This window comes from Tachypleus tridentatus, chromosome 10 (genome assembly GCF_004210375.1).
Source record: "Tachypleus tridentatus isolate NWPU-2018 chromosome 10, ASM421037v1, whole genome shotgun sequence".
In the NCBI taxonomy this organism is placed as follows: domain Eukaryota; kingdom Metazoa; phylum Arthropoda; class Merostomata; order Xiphosura; family Limulidae; genus Tachypleus; species Tachypleus tridentatus.
The window spans coordinates 145864758-145890379 of record NC_134834.1 but is presented as its reverse complement, the minus strand read 5'-3'; the positions used below and the strand labels follow the sequence as shown (position 1 = coordinate 145890379).

General features: G+C 36.2%; 2 protein-coding genes across 7 annotated transcripts in view; one reads left to right on the top strand and one right to left on the bottom strand.

Annotated features, from left to right (window-relative positions):
- Positions 1 to 24605, bottom strand: part of LOC143230543 (uncharacterized) — a 57625-nt gene extending 33020 nt beyond the window's left edge. The window contains exon 1 of the mRNA XM_076464296.1: positions 22324 to 24605. Coding sequence (XP_076320411.1) covers positions 22324 to 22423 — 100 coding nt within the window. The 5' untranslated portion in view covers positions 22424 to 24605. The remainder of the gene's footprint in view (positions 1 to 22323) is intronic.
- The window catches only part of LOC143230542 (receptor-transporting protein 3-like), a 45913-nt gene continuing 20719 nt past the window's right edge, over positions 429 to 25622 (top strand). For 4 of the 6 annotated variants that reach the window (XR_013016498.1, XR_013016497.1, XR_013016496.1 and 1 more), the window contains exons 1-2: positions 429 to 592; positions 21143 to 21331. Coding sequence is in view for 2 of the 6 variants with exons in the window: in XM_076464292.1 (XP_076320407.1) it covers positions 21186 to 21331 (146 nt within the window). In the remaining 4 variants the exon portion in view is untranslated. Of the gene's footprint in view, positions 593 to 7366; positions 7553 to 21142; positions 21336 to 25622 lie in introns of those variants that run through there. The other 2 variants (XM_076464294.1, XM_076464295.1) reach the window with 2 other exon arrangements.

Here is a 25622-nt window from a genome sequence, read left to right as displayed (position 1 = left end):
TAGAGCATGACCTACGGTGCTGTTTGTGTGCACGATTTCTTGTGAATTGAAAAGACGTTGGTTCGGTTCTATACTTTTCGAATTATAATTAACCTCTAAAACAAAACAAGTTGTGTGAAAAGGATCACACATAACACTGTTTATATTAATAACGTATTATACTTACAACATAGTCTTTAATTTAAACGATTGATCTAAATACTTTAATGTTGATATTATTTCACCACAATAAAACTAATAAAAAGCGCTATTTAAACCTAACCGAAATAAATTCTCATCACATGGACTGATGTCATAAGGCTGCGTAACGTAATGATCACTACAATCGATGACGTCACGTCGACTAACGACCAATGAGCTGAGAGGAGCTCAACAAATCTAGGACCGCGCCAACCCGGAAAAAATACACATGTCGTTAAAAGTTAAGTTGCCTGTTTGTCACGCAATAAGCAGGGAATCGAGTCTGGACCATAGCTCGGTGGTTTTCAGTTGAAACAAAAGTCTTTTTGACTCATAGTTCACGAAATCGCACCAAACCCGAACCTCTGGTGAGAGCAAAACAAATCTTGAGAGCTACAATACTTCCCCGAAAGTAAGCTGAAATATATTTCTGTTGCCATTCGTATTCCCTAAGTAATAATTATATATATATATATATATATATGTTTATAATTTTGTTTCATTGCGTTTTTCCTTTTTGGAGATTTTTGGAATTGGGTTTCTTAAACTAATCAAGTGCAACTAATTGTTGCTGTCTTGTTATATGTGTATAATTTAAGCGATGATACAGTAACATATAAAAGTCTGTATAAATGACTGAATGGTATCCATAGAGATGTAATCTTTCATTAATTATTTTGGTTTACAGTTCATGTAATATTCAGTTTCAAAATTTTAAAATTAAAGTGCGCTGTTTATCTATTTTTCGGGCTATACGTGTGCTCGTAATGCCTTTTCGTGCACTAAGCTTCAGCTATTCTTTTAAGCCTAATTTTTCTTTAATTCAAAAGAAAGTGTTTATATAAACTAAGAAAATAAATGAGTACACTTACAAATTTTATAACGTCTGCACATGCGCACAACGCTTCACATGGCTAAATATTATTTAGTAAAAATAAATAGCATCCTATGTAATCTGTACACATCAATAAACTCACGAACTGCTGCAAATGTTTACTTTATTTATGCCTGTGGTTCTGTTTATTAACTTGTTTATATTTCATAAAAACGACCTGTAAACGTTGACTGAACATTACCAATGAGAGAACAACAAATAATTTAAGAAAACCATTAACATTGCAACACTTTATTGATTCTTCAATTTAAACCAGCCATATAATACCGTTTGTTTGTTTTTGCAGTCTAGACCATTAACACAGCATAATGTTTAATGAGAGCAAGGGACCTGTTGGCCCATCTCGGCTATTCCATCCTTTAGGCCAAACTAAAATAATAATAATTTAAGGCCAACCCTTATCATTCATATACTATCAAGTTAAACACACTCAGATTTGCTGCCTTCACAACATTACAAGGCAACCCTTCCCATAGGCCAACCATCCTCTTTGTAGACGGTTTCTACCTTACACAATTCTACATTTGTGTTAAGTACGAAAAATATTAATGCATGAAGGTTATCAATACCTATTACAATCTTAAACACTTCAATCAGTTCCTCTCTCATTCTTATTTGTTCAAGAGAAAACAGTTTGAGACATTTCAACCTCTCTACACATGACAACCCTTTCATCCCAGGCGCCATTCTAGTGACCCTCCTCTGAACCCTTTCCAACAATTTAATGTGTTTGTCAAAGTAAGGAATCCAAGACTGAATACAATGGCCTTAAAACATCACAATACTGTTTTCCTTTTACCCATTATAGACGAGTGACGTCACAACAGTTTTCTTTTTTCCTTAGTCTGGACTAGTAATATCACAAAAGTTTTTCTTTTACTCAATCTGGACCAGTAACATCACAGTAGCAATTTTCCCTCCAGTCTTTCACTGCTGAATTCGGGATGGCTAGCGCAGATAGCTTTCTTGTAGCTTTGCGCGAAATTCCATAGAAACCAAATCGTTTCTTAGTTTCTTAATATCAGGATAGATGTGCTAGTTTAAACTTTAATAACGGCTGTTATCATTATCAATAATACTGTTTATTGCTGAGCAACCACTGAGCACCAGACAAAGTAATAAGTACTGTTGCTCTGGTCATAAATCTCAGACACTGTTATCATTTCATTTATTAACACACTCTAAGATGTACGACTGTGTGTGGGTCACTTTAATTCCTGTAATAAATATTTCTATAGTTGTTGTCGCTGCCATTTCTTGCACAAAGCTACACAGTGGGCTTTCACCGCAGAGGTTCGAACTCCTTATTTTAGTACTGTGAGCTCAGAAACTTATCCCTGACCTACAACTAGAAGATACAAAGTTATACCTTAGCCTTGAGATGAAGAAATAAACTAATCCTTTTTCCTGCACTAGAGATGCAAAAACAGCAGTTGAAGTAACTTAAGTCTAAAGTCCGAAATTCAGTTTTCTTAAAACTACAGAGAACTCCACCTACCGTTTTTTTTTAGTTTAGTTGTTCCCTTATAAATATTTATAGTTTAATTGTTTATATGTATTTAACGATGTTACAATGTTTTTGTTAGTTTCTTTTTAAATTACCTTAACGGAAAATTTCAAACACAAATCAATTTCGATCGATCTGAAAACCTAGCAGGCTTGGGTGACAGGAATGCATCCTGTGCGGGTTTGAAATCTATAAATTTGGAAAAAAACAAAAAACATTTCTGTTAAAATAAATATGTAAATAATACGAAAAATAAAACCAGTCAAACGTGCTTATGGTAGAAATAACTCTTCCTTGTTTGTACGCATGCGCATTGGCAGTGTGATATAAATTAAGAAGAAAAGGTTGTCAGCAAATACATGAATTCCGGAAAAGATGCTCAACTTGAAAGAGGATAGGGCATGTAAGTTAAAAACTGTAAAATTAAATAACTCCAGGATATGACGACTTATCTTTCCTTACGTTCCACGCATGAATTAAACACCTCTTCAAATTGGTTAATAATTCACTCAATATCTTCTAGTAAACAAGAATAAATGTAACATAAAAATCATGATTATACGAGCACAATGTGGTTGAAAATAGAAGACCTTCTGGCTAGTTCAATGAAGTCGTGAATGAAACACTTATTGAAGTGACCATAAGCATGTCCACATTAAAGGAGTCAATACAAAGGACACATTTTTTCCATCGTCTAATCGTTGTTTATGGATTTGGTAAAGTGAACGAATTTAAGTGTTTATTTTCGATAACATTTTTTTATTAACAAACTCAAGTGTATGTATATATTTATATTCAGTGGTAATCTTCACAGCTTACACGCTCCAATTTGGGTTTCGATACTCGCGAGCTCATTGTGTTCACAGTAAAGTTGTTAAGATTATCTACCTCCATTCTTAGGCCCTGCATGGCCAAGTGGTTAAGGCATTCGACTCGCAAACTGAAGGTCACGGGTTCGAACAAAATGTGCTCGCCCTTTCAGTTGTGGAGGCGTTATAATTTGATGGTCACTCCCACTCTTCGTTGGTAAAATAATAGCCCAAGTATTGATGGTGAGTGGCGATGACTACCTGCCTTCTATCCAGTCTTATACTGCTAAATTAGAGACGGCTAGCGCAAACAGCCCTCTTGTATTTTTGCACAAAATTCAAAACAAACCTCCGTCCTTAGAACTACTGACCCAGTCAACACTATCCTACCACCAAACATATACAGCGATTGACTGTCATTTTTATATCGCATCCACAACTTCAAGTACATATAATATTAGTGATTTCTAAAGCGAGGACATACGATGGTGGTTTTTATATGCTCTGCTAGAACATACCGACGACTTCTAAATATGTGCTTGGTTACTGAAAATTCCGCTAGGATTCAATATAACCAGTCAGTAATATAGTCTCTAATGCAAAATTTATATAGTTGCACATGAAATATGAGTGATGGTGATACCCACGAATATGAAAGAGTGAATTAGCATTTCTTTTTAAAGTCTGTGTCATTGAAATTGAAAACTGACTTCTTTAAAATTCACGTTATTTTCTTTGCTTATAAGGCCCGACATGGCCAGGTGTTTAAGGCACTCGACTCGTAATCCGAGGGTCGCGGGTTTGCATCCCCACCAAACCAAACATGCTCGCCCTTTCAGCCGTGGGTCCGTTATAATGTAACAGTCAATCCCACTGTTCATTGGTAAAAAAGTCACCCAAGAGTTAGTGGTGAATGGTGGTGACTAGCTGCTTTCCCTCTTGTCTTACACAGCTAAAGTAGGGACGGCTGGCGCAGATAGCCTTCGTGTAGCTTTGCGCGAAATTCAAAACAAACCAAACAAATCTTTGCTTATACATATTTGAGCTATTTCCATATCGACCATCTCTTTCATTACCAGATTCAGACATGAGTGCATGTATATACAAGAATATTTCCAATGTTCTTGGACTTAGTTACGTTTACAGTTTTTACCTACTTGACTGGATGAGTGATAAAGTGTAAGAAGATGCTAGTAAATCCGGTGGGGCTATTAGGCCTTTTTATTATTATTACTATTCGTAAACAAATTCCATTTCAGAACGGATATAAGTTTACGTATCCTATAAGGTCTGGAAAATTAGATAATTGGTATTTTTTTAGCCTAAAGTCTTTCTCCGTGTTTTTACATATGTAGAAGATGAATGGATTCTTTTTAAAAAACTTTAATTTTGACACTTTTTGGGAGACTCAAGTTTTATTGAACTTTTTGTGAGATCCTAGTGGCTAAATTTTGGGTGACTCGTTGTTTAAGTTGTTTCGAGAGCCCCCTAGTGGCTCAACGGTAAGGCCGCGAACCTATATCGCAAAAAAGTCTGTTTTATATTCCCGTGGTGGTCGCAGCACAGATATCCCATTGTGTAGCTTAGTGCTTAACATAAAAATAAACATGCTTCATGTAGTACGTTGATACGTTATTGGTAACTGAAACTTTACTTGAGTATTTTTTCGTGTAAAAGAAACTCTCTTCAAATGGATTTTTAATAATTTCCAAATAATTTGTTTACTGCTATGTTGATAAGGCCCGCGATGGTTTTATCACCTTGAAATGTTTACATGTTCCACAGTATTTCTTGTATCCTGAATCTGAAAATGATATCCATTTTTCTCTATCACGTACAGATTTTTCACAAAAGTCGTATGTTCTTTTACATAAGTGAGTAATTATCATTAAATTAATTCTCATCATGGTCACATTTTGTCGTACTTTAAATGTTGACAACCATTGGTTATAGTTTGTTTGTTTTTGAATTTCACGCAAAGCTACACGAGGGCTATCTGCGCTAGCCGTCCTTAATTTAGCAGTGTAAGACTAGAGGGAAGGCAGGTAATCATCACTACCCACCACCAACTCTTGGGTTACTCTTTTACCAACGAATAGTGGGATTGATCGTTAAACTATAACGCTCCTACGGCTGAAAGGGCGAGCATCTTTGGTGTGACTGGGATTCGAACCCGTAACTCCCAGATTACGAGTCGAGTGCCTTAAACACCTGGCCCTGCCGGATCCTATTGCCTATAGATTTCTCTGAACCAATCGCGACGTGAGAGCCTTATTGATCGTTCTAGAATCCAAACATAATACAAAAAATATTAATTGTGGTAAATGAAAAAATGATTTGGTCTCACTAAAAGTTTTTCTCTTCCCAATTTGTAAAAAAATATATACATGATAGAAAAAATGAATATTTTCGAAATCTCTGTAGCTGAATTAGGGAAAATCTGTTACTGAAACCAAAACAACTTTTAAGTTAAAATTCGTAGGCCTGTATTATTAGACACATGTATATGTTTCTCCAAGCATAAATTGTGTAGTAGGCTTAACAACGTCATGAACTCGAGGGGCCACCCCGCTTGTACGGCGGTAAGCTTACGAACTTACAACGCTAAAATCATGAATTCGATTCCTCTCGGTGGACTCAGCAGATAGCCCGATGTGGCTTTGCTATAAGAAAACACACACAAACCCGAGGGGCTCTGAAAAGGGAAAATTTGAAGTTAAGCGGTGAATTGTACGCAGGAATCGAACCCGTAACTTGAACATTATAGGTATTTAAGCTCATGACCGAATCCCCGGAAGGACGTCTTTGAGTGAACTCCTTTTTCTCTTATGTTTTCAAGATTATGAACTTAAACCAATCGATATTGTTTACGCGCACGTATTAGTTTGTTCATTTATACCACTGCGTATTTCTAAATCAATCAATAGCGTAAAAACTAAAGTATAAAAGCACCTTGTAGAAAACAAAAGGCGGTGTTGAGGCAAAGAGAATTCCGTGTCTTTGATGAAATAAATCCATTTACAGACAAATCTCTTTAACATTCTTTTTCCTGGGAAAATGTTCCCTGGAACAATTAGAATAATCCGGTAAATACCCATGAAACACTTGTTTTGTTTGTTTTGGAATTTCGCACAAAGCTAATCGAGGGCTATCTGTGCTAGCCGTCCCTAATTTAGCAGTGTAAGACTAGAGGAAAGACAGCTAGTCATCACCACCCACCGCCAACTCTTGGGCTACTCTTTTACCAACGAATAGTGGGATTGATCGTTACATTATAACGTCCCCACGGATGGGAGGGCGAGCATGTTTAGCGCGGCGCGGGCGCGAACCCGCGACCTTCGGATTACGAGTCGCACGCCTTACGCGCTCGGCCATGCCAGGCCGCCCCCATGAAACACACGAACTAATTGGAAACTTTACTGTTAAAACAATGTAATTTTTCTTTACCTGTTTTCTCAGAAAAGTTATTGCTAAACACTAATTTATTTTTGTCAGAATTTAAGTAGGATTAATATTCTATTCATTTTATTTTAACGGATTCAATATCTGATTCCAAATCTAATAATATCATACCTATTTGTTTGTTACGTTTTGCACAAAGCCACACGAGGGCGGGCTGTAGTCGCCTACAATTCCGCAGCAGTACGCCAGAGTGAAGGATCCTTATTTACGACATTCCCTACGAAATCCTGGGCTACTCTTTACTAACAAATATTGGAATTTGTCATTACATTACAATGCTTGCGACTGAAAAACCTAGTTAGTATGTATGACGACGGGTTTCGATCTCGCGATCAGCTGGTTAAGAGACGAGTACCCTTACCGCTAATTCACCTCTTGTCAGATAAGTAAAATTCTACCGCTTGCGTGGGATGTTTCGATAACCACAGCTACAGTCCTTGTTCAATTATGGGCACGCTTCCACAACTGGTTTAGTCAAGTATACTGTTAATGACATAAAGCTGACGGCCGCAACGATCGAACATGTGTGGTCTGGAATGACGAGTGTATTACGGCCACAGGTGGAGACAATGTAGTGTAAACGGTGACTGATATGTTATTAGTTATCTGAGAATTTTTAAAACGTACAATTTCGCCCTCACTGTACCGGACAAGATAGTGTAATTAATTCCTTTATCAAGTGACAGAATTCTGCTAGCGGTAGGTATTTTGATTACTAAATTCTACACAATTTAAAATTAAAACATGACACCGACACGTCTGGCGTCTTCTTTTTTTTCAGTTTCTATCTTCTGAAAACTGTTTAGTTTACGGTTATTATGAATGTTGAAGAAACGGTGATATTAGTGTTCTAGTATCAACCTTTAATTATCTTATGTACAACATATCTAGGTGTCGGCTCGTGACAATGTGATATTAGTGTTCTAGTATCAACAATATCTTATGTTTATTATCTTATTATCTTAAGCTGTTTCAAAATATTGTACAAAATGACACGTAGCTATTTGTGCACAGTCGTCTTAAATTTCGAGCTGATAGGCGAGAGTAGAGGTTTCTAATGTTTTACCTCGAGGCCATCTAAGAACTGAGGTTTAATGTTTATGTTCCTTAAATTCATTAAAATTTGTTCTTTGAAAGCAATTAAACAAGCATAAATAATGTCGTGAAACTATATCTTTAGCAATATATATAATTGCCATTAAAATATTTTGTGAATACGGTGTCAAAGATATTTTAAAAAAAGAAAATATTTCTGTAGTTTGAGAACTACTAGCCTGCAGTGAAGACATCTAATCGGGAACACCTACCGCTAACGTTTGAGCTACTCTCTCATCTCATCAAATACTAGGATTTGACCGTCTTTCTTATATCATATTCAAAGTTTGAAAATACTGAAAGCGTTTTGGGGTCAGTTGCAAACCGCGAACTGTCGGATTCACAATTTTAGTTCGATAACCTCCAGTCCACACCTGGCCCTTTGAAATACGTTAGGACTAATAAATAGTACGGAAACAAGACAAAGGCAATAATTTCAAGTCCAGTAAAACTGTAGACCAGACGTCATGAGATTTAAAGTGACTCAAACAGACAATAAGTATACTTCTAGAAGGTTCTAAAAATGTTATTAATCTTATCAAGTCGTCTGTAGCTTATTGTTTTATTGTGGTGGGGGAACATTGTTGATAAATGAGAATCTTCATAACGTGACTTTATTTGGTCTGCACAAGTGTGGTATTTGTGTTGTGACGTCACGGGGTCTTCGCGGGGAACTTTTATTTGATATCCTACATGATAAATAAAACCTAAGTAGCCACCATTAAAGGAATAGACATTCTTATGAAGTTTTGATTAAAACGTCTATTGTTTGTAGATTTATTCTTCATTCACAGCAACCTACAATGGTTCATGAAAAATTAAAAATGTTCAGAATGGACGAATTTTAGTTTGATTTTTTTTTAGCACACAGTTACTTCATGGGCTATCTGTGCTCCGGCTACCGTCCTGAGGTTTACCGATAAATCCTCTAGAGGACAGTATTTATACAGAAGAAAGAAGCGCATTTCGTTGGTATATGTTTTCTTGTATGTCAGGCTTGGAGCTTCACTCCCATTGCACTACATCAACAAGAAAGCAAATGCACTTCCGGTCGTCGTCTTTTCGTCATTTCCTCCCGTTTGACCACAGCCAATAATGAAAGTGTAATAAAGTCATAGCTCATTCCTAGAACTTTACACACCATCATCTTTACAAGTTTGTTTGTTTGTTATTTTCTTGCAAAGCTACACGAGGGCTATCTGCGCTAGCCGTTCCTAATTTAGTAGTGTAAGACTAGAAGGAAGGTAGCTATTCATCACCACCAACCGCCAACTCTTGGTCTACTCTTTTACCAACGAATAGTGGGATTGACCGTGACATTATAACGCCCCCACGGCTGAAAGGGCGAGCATGTTTGGTGCGACGGGGATTCAAACCCGTGACCCTCAGATAACGAGTCGAACACCTTAACCCACTTGGCCATGCCGAGCCATCTTTACAAGTATCTACAAGTCAAGCGAGGGACAAAGACAAGTTTACCACTCTTATGTTACGAAACCTAAATGTCTACCAGTTTTCGACTGGTTGGGATTATTTATTGATTCATATTTCAACTCATACTACACAGATCTTTTTTTTTTTAGTTGACAAAAAATATATTTTGAGAAATGAAAATGATCTTCATCTAACGTGATTCCAAATAGTAATTTTGATTTTAAATATTGTTCATATTTGTACATATGTTTGTCATCACCAGTCTGAATCAAACGATCAATAGCAAACTGGGTGTAATGTAACAAACCAACTGTTTTTGTTTTTTTTACTTTATTTCGTTCTGGAACATTCGCTGTGGAAATAATTAACATTTAAAAATATAAAAGTGCTGCCACTTTTTGATTAAGTATTTGGTAAACTATCAAATTCGCAGCTAGAGTTAATAAGTACACAATAAACAGCTGGTACAGCTGTAAGTCTACGGATTTATAACGCTAAAATCAGGGGTTCGATTTTACTCGATGTGGTTTTGTTATGAGAAAACACACACAGAGAATAAATAGATAAACACCTGATGAAGATGTGTTCATCTGCAAAATCGCTATGATTTTATCGTGTTGTTTCTTAGTTTATTAATAAACGTTAACTGATTTCATACTGAGATACTGTAATAAAAGTTTTAAATTCTCACTTTTATTTCATATTTGGTAAGTTTCCAGTTTTGCTTGACGACGGTTGCGGCGCAGAAGCCGAAAGTTTGTAAAATAATTTAATAATATAAACGTGGAGTTCACCTATTTACGGTTTATTTGTTAACTTGTTAGATTACTAAGAAGAAATAATGTGTTTTATAATCCCATCTCTTTAACTTTGAAGCGAGATATTTGAAATGAAATTTAAAATTTGCTTTTGGTGTGGCATGACTTGGTAGTTAGGGTGTTCCCGTTGCACCGAACATCCGCGTCCTTTCAGCCATAGGGACGTTATAATGTACATCAATCTCACTGTTCGTTGTTAAAAGAGTAGCCCAAGAGCTAACGGTAAATGGTTTTGACAAGCTTCCTTCTCTCTAGCCTATCATTTCATAACAAGGGATGGTTAGCACAGATAGTCCTTGGATAGCTTTACGTGCAATTCAAGAAACACACAAACAAACTTTTTTGTCTTCCGCAATGAGTTACTTCTAAGAATGTCGTTCACTCTGGTTTTCCATTTGTATATGAGGTAATACTTTCCTCTGAAAACACTGTTCATGCGACATCTAGTGTCAGATATATTTCTGAAAGTTCACTCTTATATTATTAATCTAAACAAGTTATTCATGACCCGCGCCACCGACGGTAATATTTTCACCTTTCTGTTTGTCTATCTGTCAGTAAAGATTTGTCGAAAACAGGTGAACAGATGTGGGCAAAAAGTGATTCACATTTGGATCATGACCCAACTTAGAAGTTATGTTTTTGGAGGATCAAGGCTGAAAGTCAAGGCCACAAACAATCTGTATCTTTTAGCATTGGGGCCGATTCCTCACGCTATTTTTGGCTCTATAACTCAGTTAAAAAAAGATCAGATATTAAACAAACTTGTTGGACATGTATTTAATGTTACTTCTCATTACCCTGACGAAACGACGCACATACGAACACATTTTCAAATTCTTTATGTGTGTGTGTGTGCGATTTTTTATAGCACAGCCACATCAGGTTATCTGATGTGTCCACCGAGGGAAATCGACCCTCTGATTTTAGAGTTGTAAGTCCGTGGACTCACCGCTGTTCTAGCAATGAGTATGATAAGCGCTATTATGAGTTCTATTCAGGGCCCTCTAGTTTCGTTTATATTTTTGTGGTACTGATAAGTAATGTTTCTCAACATACTATTTATGTTTTTACTATGATTTGGTTTAAGAGGGAAAATCTTGAACACTAAAATAAAAGTGAAAAAAAAGAAAAATATTTAATTCTAACCTTCGGAAAATGTTGTTATTAATAACTCTTAAAATCTTATTTTGATCCCGTTAATGCTAAAAGCATTTTATATTCTGTTAGTATACAGACTTTGAGTGTAAAATTTGTTTAGTCGTTTGTTTTAAGTGCAAAGCTGCACAATGGGCCTATAGCACGGATTGAACCCCAAATTTTAGCGTAAAAACCCTCAAGCTTACCGCTATCTGTCATTGTTTTAGTTTCAGCGTAAAGATTCACGGACATCGCTTTTTTTTTTTTGTCTGCGCTTTCTCCATCGCAAAACCTCTGATTATTGCGTTGTTGTAAGCGGATCAACTTACTGCTGACCCAGCCCGGCATGGCCATGTGGTTAGGGCGCTCGAATCCCGTCACACCAAACATGCTTCCCCTTTCAGCCATGGGTGCTTTATAATGTGTCGGTCAATCCCACCATTCGTTGGTAAAAGAGTAGCCCAAGAGTTGGTGGTGGGTGGTGATGACTAGTTGCCTTCCATATAGTCTTACACTGCTAAATTAGAGACGGATGGTGCAGGCAGCCGTCGTGTGGCTTTGCGAGCGAAATTCAAAACGAAACCCATCGAGAAACACTAGATTAGAATAAGTAATGTTATTTTCTGTAATTTTTAGTTAATACTTAAAAATAACAAAGAATGTTTTCGTAGTTCGTTTTAAATATCAAATAATATATAATTGTCTTCACAATTCAATCAAACCTTACCATAAAAGTAATAATGCAAGCACCTGTAAGTCATATTCGCAACAACCCAGGTGATTAGTTTAGGCCTTGGTGTTTATATCATCCAGATCTATGAATATGAGTGACTAAGCGAAGGAATATCTGGTTTAAGGTTAGCTTTACTTCCACCGTTATTTTTTCTTGCAAGTGAATTATTTACTTTGGTGGAGGAATACAGATTAAGTTTAACGTTATCTCTATATTTCCTCATAATTGGTTGTTACAGTACTCTGTTGTGAACGAAACGTATTTTTGTAGTAGATGGTCAGTATTAGTCAAAATGACTGTAATTATAAAAATCAAACACGTGTTTCACTCAACAAGACCGACCATATTGATTCGGCAACGAAAATTGTCAGCTATCCAGTTACTGTGCGGTCAAAACACTTGAACGTGTGGTTAATTATTGACATAGAAGAAATAGAATGCAGTGGCTTAATTCCAAGAAATCTTACATACTTATAGGAAATGGTCAAGATTTTTTTGTACCAAGTAGGAAAAATTTGCTAATCTAATATCATTGTAGGTACAAAAAGATACGTGCATAAATTGATAGTTTTTCCCTGATTTCCAAGTGTAATTGCGTGGCATTCTCACCACAAAGAATTCATAGAACGTTCTGGAAAACCGCCACAATTACTCTTAAGTATGCGAATCATATCGAAATTAACAATTACTTTTAATCTAGCCAGCCTGGTGATTAGGGCATTCGACTTGTATTCTGAAGGTAACGAACGGGTTCGAATCCCCGTCACACCCAACCTGCTCGCCTTTTCGGCCGTGAGAGCATTAAAATATTACGATAAATAACACTATTCGTTCGTAAAAGAGTAAACCAATATTTGGTGATGGATGGTATTGACTAGATGCCTTCCTTCTGTTCTATCACTGCTAAATTAGAGACGACTAGCGGAAATAGCGCTCGTGTAGCTTTGCACGAAATTCAAAAGAAACCAAAACCTTTTAATCTGTATTATTAGAAATTATTGAAACTCATTGAAAAGCACTCTGAAATCTCTAGTTGAAATCATTACATTTACAACTAGCTAGGTGTGATTTAGTAATTAAAATGTCCGGACTGCGAATCCGAGGATTTAAGGTTCGTGGCCCGTCGCCGTAATAGATGCACTCCATACTTGGGGCCGTGGGTACACTACAAAGATTAGAGTCAAACTCCATGATTCGAGCAAATAAGAATAGCATAAGGGTGGTGGTAGGTGCTGTTAAGTAACTACCTTAACTCACCTGGCCATGCGGGCCATTTTAAGAAAGACTTACATTATTTAGTGAATAGCGGAATGAAAAGTACACGTGAACACTTTGTTAATTTTCGTGCTTCGTTTTGAGATAATAGACTAGAGAAAAGGCAGCTAATAAACACCACTTACTGCCAACTCTTGGGCTACTCTACTTTAATCACTTGGACAAAGCGAAATATTTAAAGATAATTCTGCCCTTCAGATCTTACATATGTTTTATTACAGTTACGAAACCCCTAGAAACATTAGGGTTAACTACGACTTGAAATAATTTCTGTTTTCATGAGTCAGAATGATTGACCGTTTAATATAATTTTTATCACCTGTTAAAATGGTACTCCAAGAACATAGCTGTTGACTGTAACTCGGTGGTCCTCAATCTGTGGTTCAAGAATCTTCATGGGTTCTTGAGTATTCTAAAGGTGTTTGTATGTTAAAAGCTAAAAACACGATTTCTTTTGCTAGAACGAAAGATAACATGTTTATTACTTCTTTCACCCGACCGTCGTTAGAAGTGTGAAGATAAAAAGCTGACAATCTATATATCTTATTCATTCTCAACTGTCACCAAAACAGAAAAGTAAACAACACTCAATAATAGTTGTTTAGAGTGTACGCCTTTTACAAGCCAGCGAATAATTGATTACAACATTCAACTTGAAAGCTAAAACTTAAGATCTAAAAACTGGCGATTTTATTTAAACTTTAATTGGAAACTTTCCTCCAATATTATTATACTTCGCGTGAATATACAGTGGCGGGTTTTCAAGCGCCATCTTGTGATATATTTTAAAAAGGTTTGGTTGTTTAGTGAACATAAATACGAACAGCATATCTGTGTCTATCAGATTTATTTGCCACTGGTGGTTAATATTGGTACTATAAGAAGAGACGTTTCTCTTGCCTAGTCATATTTGTTTAGCTATTAAAATATGCTTCACGTCTCGTGCGTATACTAATTCTCAGTTGGGCTAGATGTGTTTAGGCTAAAATACTGATCCTTAAATATTCTACTAAGGTTTATAGTCTTCCAACATGAGAAAATGCCCTGGGCTGAATAATAGCTGCACGTGTTTATGTCTGACAGAGTGCTCTGCATAATACATAATACATCATACACATAATACATAATACATCATACACATAATACATAATACATCATACACATAATACATAATACACATAATTCGGCAGATTGATACACTATAGCTTTCATACTAACAAACCAATAACTGAACGTATTAAAATAAGGTAAAGGCTGTGACGTATGTGTAATTGAAAACAATCAAATTATGAAAGTATTCAATGACAAATAGCAAGTTTAACATCTAGTCCACTAAAAAAAGACCGCTTCTTAATTTCTTGGGTACTTGTGGTTACCAGTTACAAACAGACATTTGCGAACAAAGTTTGGAAACGGCTTGAATTAGCGAAAGAATTTTATTACAAACGTACAACGCTTCGAAGGCTCGGCACGGCCAGGTGGTTAGAGCGATCAACTCTTAATCTGAGGGTCGCGGGTTCGGATCTCCATCACACCAAACATGCTTGCCCCTTTCAGCCATAAGGACGTTATTATGTCATGGTCAATCCCACTATTCGTTGGTAAAAGAGTAGACCAAGAGTTGGCGATGGGTGGTGATGACTAGCAGCTGCCTTTCCTCTAGTCTTACACTGCTAAATTAGGGACAGTTAGCACAGATAGCCCTCGTGTAGCTTTGCGTGAAATTCAAAAAACAAACAAACAACGCTTCGACAAGGTTACATCATTACCACACGTGATGACGATACAAACAACGCTTCGACAAGCTTACATCATTACCACACGTGATGACGATATAAGCTTGTGAAAACGTTGTAACTTCGTAATCGATTTCTTTCGCTGCTTATTCAAGCTGTCTCCAAACTTTTCTATAAGTGGGTTCCCCGTCATAAAATTTTATGGCGTTTGCAAAATGTTCCGATATTCGAGTCATCCATCTTACTATTCTATTTTGCCTTCCTATCTGTCAGAGATAAATCTCGGGACTTACAGTGCTAAAAATTTTGGATTCGGTTCCTGCAGTAGGCAGATTGCAGATAGTTCACTATGGTCATTTGTGCTTTCAAAAAGAAAAACAAAAACACCATCAACCATACGTTACTTTATTTTGCTCGATTTTTTATTCATAGTTTCAAACAAACCTTGTTTTACAAAGTATAAAATACTTTAAAACGGTAGAAATCTTCCAGATTTTAAATACGAAAAAAATGTCTATTTCTAATCCATATTAAAAAAAATGAATGGAGATTTGGATGGTTTGTTTGTTGTTGTTGTTTTTCGCGCATAGCTACACAAGGGTTATCTGCGATAACCTTCCCTAATTTAGCAGCTAGTCATCACCACTCACCGCCCACTCTTGGGCTACCTTTTTACCAACAAATAGTTATAACGCCCCCACGGCTGAAAGGGCGAGCACGTTTGACGTGCAGCCAAAATTTGGATAGATTTTCGTCTGTTTTATATTAAAGCTTTTAGTGTTATTTTGATATATCCCTAGTGGTCCCTCGCTGGAATAGCGGTAAGTCTATTGGTTTACAACGCTAAATCAGGGGTTCATTCTTCCTCGCTGGGCATAGCACTTAGCTGCTCAATGTGACTATACTGTAAGAAAATCACACATATCCCTAGTGTTGTTATTTACAATTTATAAGTGTGTCCAAAATATTTCTTACTCTCAAAATGAAAAACCTGGTACCTTAGAAGAAAAAGTCTATTATAGAAAGGCTTAGTGTTGGTCTTGATAAAAGTCTGTTTGTTTGTTTTTGAATTTCGCACAAAGCTACTCGAGGGCTATCTGTGCTAGCCGTCCCTAATTTAGCAGTGTAAGACTAGAGGGAAGGCAGCTAGTCATCACCACCCACCGCCAACTCTTAGGCTACTCTTTTACCAACGAATAGTGGGGTTGACCGTAACATTATAACGCCCCCACGGCTTAAAGGGCGAGCATGTTTGGTGCGACCGGGTTTCGAACCCGCGACCTTCAGATTACGAGTCGCACGCCTTAACGCGCTTGACCATGCCGGACCCCTTGATAAAAGTCAGTAACAATTGGTTACTTTCTCTTTTAATGATGGTCAAAGTTCTAAACAAAATTTCAAAATAGGAATTTGAAGTATATATGCAAAAACGGCTCGTTTGGGTTGAAAAAATATTTTACGTAGAAGAGCGAACAACGTTTCGACCTTCTTCGGTCATCGTCAGGTTTACAAAGAAAGAAAGAGGTAACTGACTGGATGTTGACCACATGTTTGGAAGGGGTTGTGTAACTGAGTGTCGGAATGTAGAGGGCGGTGTTAGATGTTTGAATATATAATTTTATGTTATTTATTTTATTATATTTAATATAGGTATAAAGGCGTTCCTTTATATTGGTTTATTTTGGGTTTAAGTTGTTGTATAAGTAAGGCTTCTTTAATTTTGCGTTTATTTATGTTTGTTTCTTGATTTAGTATTTGAGTGTTTTCTTTGGTTATGTTGTGTTTATTTGACTTGTAGTGTTCGAAAACATGTGAAGGTGACTTTTTATGTTCTTTGAATCTGGTTTCCATTTTTCTACTTGTTTCTCCAATATAGAAGTCGTGGCAGTTATCACATTGTATTTTATAAATAATGTTGGTGTGGTGTTTGTCAGTGTAGTTTTTACATAGTATAGACCTCAGTTTTGTGCCTGGTTTTTGAATAAATCTGGTATTAACTGGAATGTCATATTTTGTTTTTAGTTTTTGCGAAATGCTGATTGTTTTTCTGTTGATGTCGGGAATATATGATATACAGCAGTATATAGTTTCGTGATTTTTTGATTTGTGAGATATATTTACTTTTGTTAGTTGATTTTGCTTTCTGTCTAGGTGTGTACGTATAATGTTTTCTACGGTTTGTGGAGGAAACTTGTTGTTGATGAAGTATTGTTTTATTTTGTCTAATTCGTCGTTAATTTTATCTTTGGTTTCTTGGTATGTTGAGTTTTTGTTTTGTTTCATGTGCTGAGTCCCAAGGAATGTATAGTCCAGTATGGGTTGTTTTTCGGTGGATTTCTGTTTTGAATTGTGTGTCAGTTCTTGTAATTTTGAGGTTAAGAAATTTGATGTAGTTGATATAAAGTTCCCTCAAGGTTGACGTAAACCGTATTTGTGGATCACAGAGTGCGCTCTTTAATGTTGCTAGCTGTAAGTTTGTATAGATGGACACTAATGATCACTCTAAATATAGAGAATTTGTATGTGTGGTGACTAATAAATGGCTCAAGGGCAGCTGGGAATGTTCACACTGAGGGTCCTCAGTGGCGGGTTTTGTACGTACAACCCGACTTTTGAGGTTTAAGAACTGGTGTATACTTGCATGTTTGTGCCTATGGTGAAAATATGTAAATGTTGATAATTCGTTCAAACGCCTCTTCAACTCAGGACGTGTAACGTAAGAACAGTTTAACTCATAACTTTAGTGTAAGAACTGTTCGTCAGCTCAGGAAATGTGGTGTAACAACCGTTTGATAGCTCAGGACCTGTAGTGTAAGAACTTTTCGACAGTTCAGGAAATGTAGTGTAACAACCGTTTGATAGCTCAGGACCTGTAGTGTAAGAACCGTTTGATAGCTCAGGGCCTTTGGTGTAAGAACTGTTCGTCAGCTCAGGAAATGTAGTGTAACAACCGTTTGATAGCTCAGGACCTGTAGTGTAAGAACCGTTTGATAGCTCAGGGCCTTTGGTGTAAGAACTGTTCGACAGCTCATGCCTGTGGTGTAGGAACTTGTCCAAAGTTCAGAGCCTGTAGTGTAAGAACCGTTTGATGATAGCTCAGGGCCTGTAATGTAAGAACCGTTTGACAACTCAGGGCCTTTGGTGTAAGAACTGTTCGACAACTCAGGATGTGTAGTGTAAGCACTGTTCGTCAGCTCAGGACCTCTAGTGTAAGAACTGTAGGACAGCTCAGGGCCTGTAGTGTAAGGACTGTTCGACTGCTCAGTGTCTTGAGTGTAAGGACTGTTCGACAGCTAAGTGTCTATAGTGTAAGAACTGTTTGACAGCTCAGGGCCTGTAGTGTAAGGACTGTTCGACAGCTTAGGGCCTGTAATATCAAAACTGCTCAACAGCTCAGAGCCTGTAATGTAAGAACCGTTTGACATCTCAGGGCCTCTGATGTAAGGACTGTTCAACAGCTCAGAGCTTTTAGTCTAAGAACGGTTCGTCAGCTCAGGGCCTGTAGTGTAAGAACGTTTCGTTTCATCAACTCAGTACGTGTAATGTAAGAACTGTTAACACGAAACCTGTACATACTAGTTGGTACTACACAAAAATTCTTTGTGGTATTTCGAGATCTAGGTTTATTATTACGTAACTGTCAGGTGGCTACTCTAGCGTGTCACGAGCTGTATCAAACAAAACGAATGTTTGAAGCTGTCCTGCCCAGTATTGTATTGTTTTAAAATTGTTTCCGGTTTCTCGCTAGCATTGTTTGAGAAGTCAAGAGGATAAATACAGAAACAAAAAAAAGAGAAACAAAAATAGAAAAAAAATTGAAGGATGTAGAAGCAACACAGGAAGATACGAAGATCTAGTCACTTCCAGTTAGGACGACTTTAAATTATCATTGTTTTGTGAAAGAGAAATATTCCGCCAAAGTTAACTGTACAATAATTTTATTTCCCTTTTATGAGTTGAAAGTAATTTATTTTACCAATATTAACTGCCAATAACAAATAATACAATTTCTAGTCTGCATATATATATACCAAACTGATTAGAATCTTTATAAACAGCAGAATATATGGTCGAGATCAGGTTCTTAATGCTGATGAACACATTTCGTTCTGCCACTAGTTTCCTTCTCTTTCTCAGGCAACATCGGTTCTAAACAACACCTGTTCTGTTTTGTTTTTTTTAAAGTTTTTAATAATTGCACAAAAATCATTAGATTTCTTAATAGGTAAAATATTTTGGGATAACACCGTCCAAGGACTAATACAAAACGTTCGGCATACTAGAAACTATCCATCTCATGGTAACGTTTAAAGACAACATTAAATAAAAGTAACAAACTGATTATCTGTTTGCTGTTTCTAAAATGTTCGTTGGCATTCTATCCACCCCCTTTTTATTGTTATATGAATTAGGAACAAATTATTAGTCATTTGATGTTAAATGATTGGTCAATCAGTTTATGTAACATATATAATTCAGTCCTATCCTATCAACTGTGTGCAGTGAACTATGAAGTTTGAAGTGCTTCGTAATTTTGGAATTTTTTTCACAGAAATGGTTGAGAATATGTCAGGATTTCTTACTCACTATGAATTTAACATCAGTGCTAAACAGTCCTTGCTGGTCGTAGTGGCGGTTCATCTTCAACACCATCAGCCCTTTCCAGACCTCTAGCGGTTCAAAGTGAAGCTAAGAAGGAAAGCTTTCAACTGTGTCCACTATTCTGCCACTTATTCCACCTCTGTTTTGTCCAAGTCTTTATTTTTCACATTCCTCTCTATTGTTTCACTCCAAGTATATATATATATCGGTCTTCTTCTGACTCTTCTTCCAGTTGGCCTCCAGCCATTTCTTTCTTGACAGTCTGTTCTCTTTCATTCTTAGAACATTTCCAGAGTATTTCAATCTACACAACTTGAGCTTTTCGTTATGTTTGAATGAAATATCGTTAACACTTCAAATGTAAAACCACACCTTATGTTAATTTGCATACGTAAGCAGACTGGACCATCATTTCCATTACAGATTGGCCCATCATTTCCACTGCAGATCATACACTGATAGGCTATCAGGTCTCTTAACTGTATGAAAATTAATCAAAGGAATGATTTACACTATTTTACAACAGTTCGAAATCATAGCTACAATAATGTAGAATCCAGCTATTCTTCAACTGGTTAGTACAAAGTATTTGTGGTGATATTAACGCTGTATGAGTACAAAGCTATGGATTTTAAAACTGCTGGAAGGATATTAACTAATATTCGGGTTTAATAGAGGGCAGTTCTTGAGACTTTTTGTTCTATTTATTATTATTAAGTTGTGTGCTACAAAAAAAGTTTAAATAATAAATTTCTTTATATTGTTCTCTCACTGAGACTGTTTTCATCTACTGTTCTTCAGTCTTAGGTTTATCTACAGTGGACAAATCGTCGAAAATCAGAAAATTATTCATCCGTAACCAGGTCGTATATAAAGGTGCTTCGTTGAAGAAATTAACTGGCGAATTGTGGAAAATACATTCTTTGTAGTCAAATAATATATTAACGCTCATCTTTAAAACAACTTATAGTAAAACATCCAACAGACGCTTTCTTAAAAAACAACTTACAGTAAAACACCCAATAGACGCTTTCTTAAAAAAAACTTGTAGTAAGACATCCAATAGCCGGTTTCTTTAAAAACAACTTACATTAAAACACCAATAGACGCTTTCATAAAGTTAATTCATATATTTGTGTGCGCCTTCTTTTTATTAAGGTCTAGCAGATAAAATATCAATATACTGAAAACGTTCCTGTTTAAAAAGATAAAAACCTACAGGTGAAAGTCATTAGTATTTCTGGATCGGATAGCACGATTTTATTCTCTAGTGTGTATTATATATTTAAAAAATGTCAGATGTCCTTTGTGTTTCTTGTTCTCTTACCCACAAAGGTTGTAGATACACAAACGCTTGTGCAAGAAAACTAGGTAGTGGGCACGCAAGAGGATAAGTGCGCATATACGTATGTGCAACGTTCTCAGTGTAATATATATACTTGTTTTCGAATTTTAGGGATTTAAAGACGGCGACATCAACCAAGTGTGCCACTTGTGCAATGGTTCTCTGTGCCTCGCCGCTAATGCCGGTTCTATCGTGTCCGGCAACGCCTCCCACTATGTATCCAACTTCCTGTCAATCACAGCTTTTTTCCGGAACGACAGCCATTCCGCTTGTGGCTTCACCAACATGGAAGCAGTCATTGTAAGTACGTCTCTCGACCCATAAACCTTTTTTATTTTGTGTGTGTGTATGTATATAAAAAATGTACACGTACATCTAATAGAATCTTGATATTTTACAGCGTTGAAAATATCACGTAATGTCCCCTCCTTTAACTGTTTCTGGGAGTAACCTTTTAGCATTTTTATATATTATTCTAAGAATTAAATGAGATCTACTGCCATACAACTGAGCATGCGTTATATTTTAACGTAAATAATTGCACGTGAAGCGGTTCTGTTATATATATATATATATATAGGTGTGTCTAAAATTGAACATATTTTATTATTCATTAATATTATCACATGTTTTATGTAATTATTATTTTGTTCGTTATTAACTTGTATGGTACATGATTCATCTCACTTCCAGTTGAAATTATCTGTGATTTTCTGTTTCGAAATTAAACATCAAATTAAGAAACAAGTGTTAACTCCTTCGTTTGAAACTTGTCTCTTTTATGTATAAGACATGATTAAGTCGTTAAAGTCTCCAATATCTTGAAACCTCAAGGTCTTTCTTAGTGGGTTTTCAAACCTTGCCTTAAAGTGTCAAATACTACCAAATATGCCAATCTTAAGGTGTCAAATACTGTAAAATATGTCACCTTAAAATATCAAATACTGCTAGATATATCAATCTCAAGGTGTCAAATACTATCAAATATCTCGACCTTGAGGTATAAAACCTTGCCAAATATGCCAATCTTAAGGTATAAAATACTACAAAATTGCAAACTTAAGGTATCTAACACTGTGAAAAATATTTTGTTGTGACCATTGCTGCCTTGGTTTCAGGTTAGAAAGGAACCCTTTTGTTTGGTCCCCGTCCACATAAATTTCAATTCAAAGTTTTTATCAGGGGCCTCCGAGCTATCTACAGTAAATGTATTATTAATATCATCGTGTAGCCTCTGAACAGTGCACTGTTGGAAAAGTTCAAAAGAAATAGGATTGTCAAGGTTTACTTACCACTCAGGCGTAAGCGTAGAGTAGCCACTGTTGTCCACGACACCTGAATGCCAGGACTTGTTGTCCAGTGCCTCCTAACAACGGCATTGGTCGTTGACATAATACTTATTTTAAACGCTTTGAAGCAAGCCGCTTGTATTAAACAAACAATTTACTATGTTTATATTTAATATAAACGTTCTTTCTATTCGAAAATAAATATTAATTTTAAAATATTATGTTTGATATTATTTTCTAGGACTATTGTATTTATTTTACTTGCAACCAAACTGGCTTTGATAGCTTTTTATTTCCTTTTGTGTAAACAGTCACGTGATTCGGGTTTTCTCCTTAAAATGCATTTTAAAAATCACACGAGAAAGTCAATAGATGCCGCCGTAATACATAGTATTATTTTTTATTACGTTTTTCTGTTTTAGCACAAAAACACACATTGGTCACAGAAGAAACTAACACGATAGGAAATACTTTCTAAATTATCTATATATTCAGCATTTGCAGTGAACACTACACGAGACTGAAAGTAATATTTCCACGTTTGCCCACTAGAGGGTTCACTATGTACACACGAAACGCTTCAAGCATTCCATCCTCGTGACATCAAACATTTCATTAAGAACCATTGGAATTACTATTTTTTTATACACTACCGGAAGTACGTTTTCACAACACGTTTGATTGGCTATTTTCCAACTTTGCTCGTTCTCGACCTTGGATAAAGCCTGGGAATGAAGATGAAGCAAACAAAAAATAATAATGTTTTCCAAGTCTTTAGTGTATTTAATCGTTTATCATATATAAGTTAGATGAGATAGACTCGTAAAATTTATCGTTAGAAATGTACATATATTTGGTCTTGTCATACGTGTGTGACCTTACTGGAATATGAATATTCGTTAAATGAGGAAGCTATTGTTATACGCAACAAAGTAAATGTTTGTCACTTTTACTGTATTATCTTTTGGTAGGTGTGATGTGTGTTAATATCATGGTTTAACGTAATAAAGACGACAAGCCAGTGTTGTGAATTTAAAGCGCTTAGAATAATATCAAAGACAGGCCCGCCTGTGCTGTTTATGTAGAGGGCGTGACAACGCTGTTATAAAGCCATGGAAAATTGAAGTTACTGAGCTGGAACGTCAAATTTGTTTATAGAGGGCGTGTTAGATGATACTACATATGGGTCAGTGTTTGTATGTTGCTTTTCCACCTCTCTTTCAATAAATACATAACGCATAAAAGACTTTTGGGTCACGTTTGGAATTTCCTAGTCAAATCTACAAGCAGGAAGGTTATGTAGATAAACAGATAAATTTCGAACATAAGATATCGCAATGACAATATTAACAGTGATAATTAACCTCTGTGGTATTATCCTAACGGAAAAGTTGGCTTTAAAGAAATATACCGAATTACAAATGCGTTTCTTGTGAGCGAGAGGGGCCTGATAGGTTGTCACCACTTTCAAGTTTACTTTTTTATTCACGGAAAACAAAAGTGTCAAACAAAATCAGACAATACGGTGTTTTAATAAGCACGTAAATTTAAATTTAAATTAAATATGCACAGATGAAAACATTATTAATAGAGAAACATAAAATATGTGAAACTCAGTTAGAAATCTTAAACATTTCGAAGGATTCATTCCATTCAGCACTAACACCTCAGACTCAGGACAGAAACACTAACAAGAAAAACTACACAAACAAGACAGCTGAGCAGTGTGAATCATAAACGTTTGCAGTGAATGAGTAAAAACATTTCAATCATTTTTGTGATAATCCCCACCCCCCTTAGTGGTTCACATATCAACTTCAGGACTTTAGCGTTAAACTTCATGGTTCGATCCTCCCTGCAGAGGACTGAGAGTAGACAGCACATTTGGTATCAAAAACATAAAATTAATCAATTGCAAATTTATATATAAGATAATCTGTTCCGTCGTAAACCTGCAATTTTTTCACACACACTTAAAAATACTTTCTAAAATATATTTTAATAAACTTGGAGTAACCATTATTCACACACATCTTACACATTACTTGAGAAAATTATTAGTAGACTAAGGCTTTGACATCAAGAAATAATACTAAAATGTTAAGGCAGAACTTAAAAAAAACATTTGAACAATGTTTACATAACAAAGATAACTGTTTAAATGTTTCGCATCAGATATCAATAATGCAAAAACATAAGAAACGTTGTTTGTCATGGTAACTCGTATTCAGTTTTTATTTTGTGTTTTTATCTTAGTGTTGTGTCCACCTTGTACTTCTTAAGTCTATTAGTTCATCAGTCAGACTAGTTGCTCTTCAGTTGTATATCTTCCAAAGCTAAATCTAACAGATGGATGTAGAAAGATGTTAAAGAATAGCCACATTCGTCTCCAAATTCTCAAGCTTTGAATTAGAGATTTGTGGATGGAAAATCTGAGTGATAAAGACTTGCTTGTTCTTAATGCAAAGCTACACAATGGGCTAGGTACACCTTACCCAGCTTTTGCATTGTTAAGTACCGTATTTTCCGGTTAATAAGCCGAATCGCCGAATAAGCCGAGGCCAATTTTCAACTCTGAAAATGAAGGTTTTTGCTTATTACCGCCCAAAAAGCCGAAGCCATTTTTAAGAAGTGACAAGTTTCTTCAAAATGATTTCTTAGTCTCGTTTCAGCGTCAGCATGCATGTTGTGTGTGATCATTGGCGTTCTGTAGTAAAGCAGAACGTGTCGTATTGAGACAGAGATGGAATCAATATGTCATTCGTTATTGGCTCCACTCACTGTAATTAGGTAACCAATGAAATTCCAGAAACAACGTTTCACTGTAGTCTTAACGTGCTTTGCTGATGGGACAAAATTACCGCCTATGGTAATTTTCAAAAGAAAAACATTTCCTAAGAAAAGGAAATTTCAGAAAGGAGTGATCGGCCAATAAGCCGACCCCCAAAAATCAGGTCCAAAATTTAGGGCCAGAAATTCGGCTTATTAGGCGGAAAATACGGTATGTAGATTTTAGCACTGGCTCACCAGGGGGATATAGGGACGAAAGTCACATACAAGTCATATAATCTAGCGTGTAATTACCATGTCACTTTGAAGAAAGTTTTCAGTCAGTCACTTGACCTGGTGACTAATTACGAGTTCGTTTCGGTGAGAAACCGGTTAGGAGATTGTTGTTGACTGGTTAATTCCTTTGCTTCACCAATACATTGGATTTCACGAAAACGTACAAGTTAAATATTGTGGATTCGCTACTGCTGCCTCTACAGATTAGTTTCGCTGCATTCAAGGCTTAACAGTGC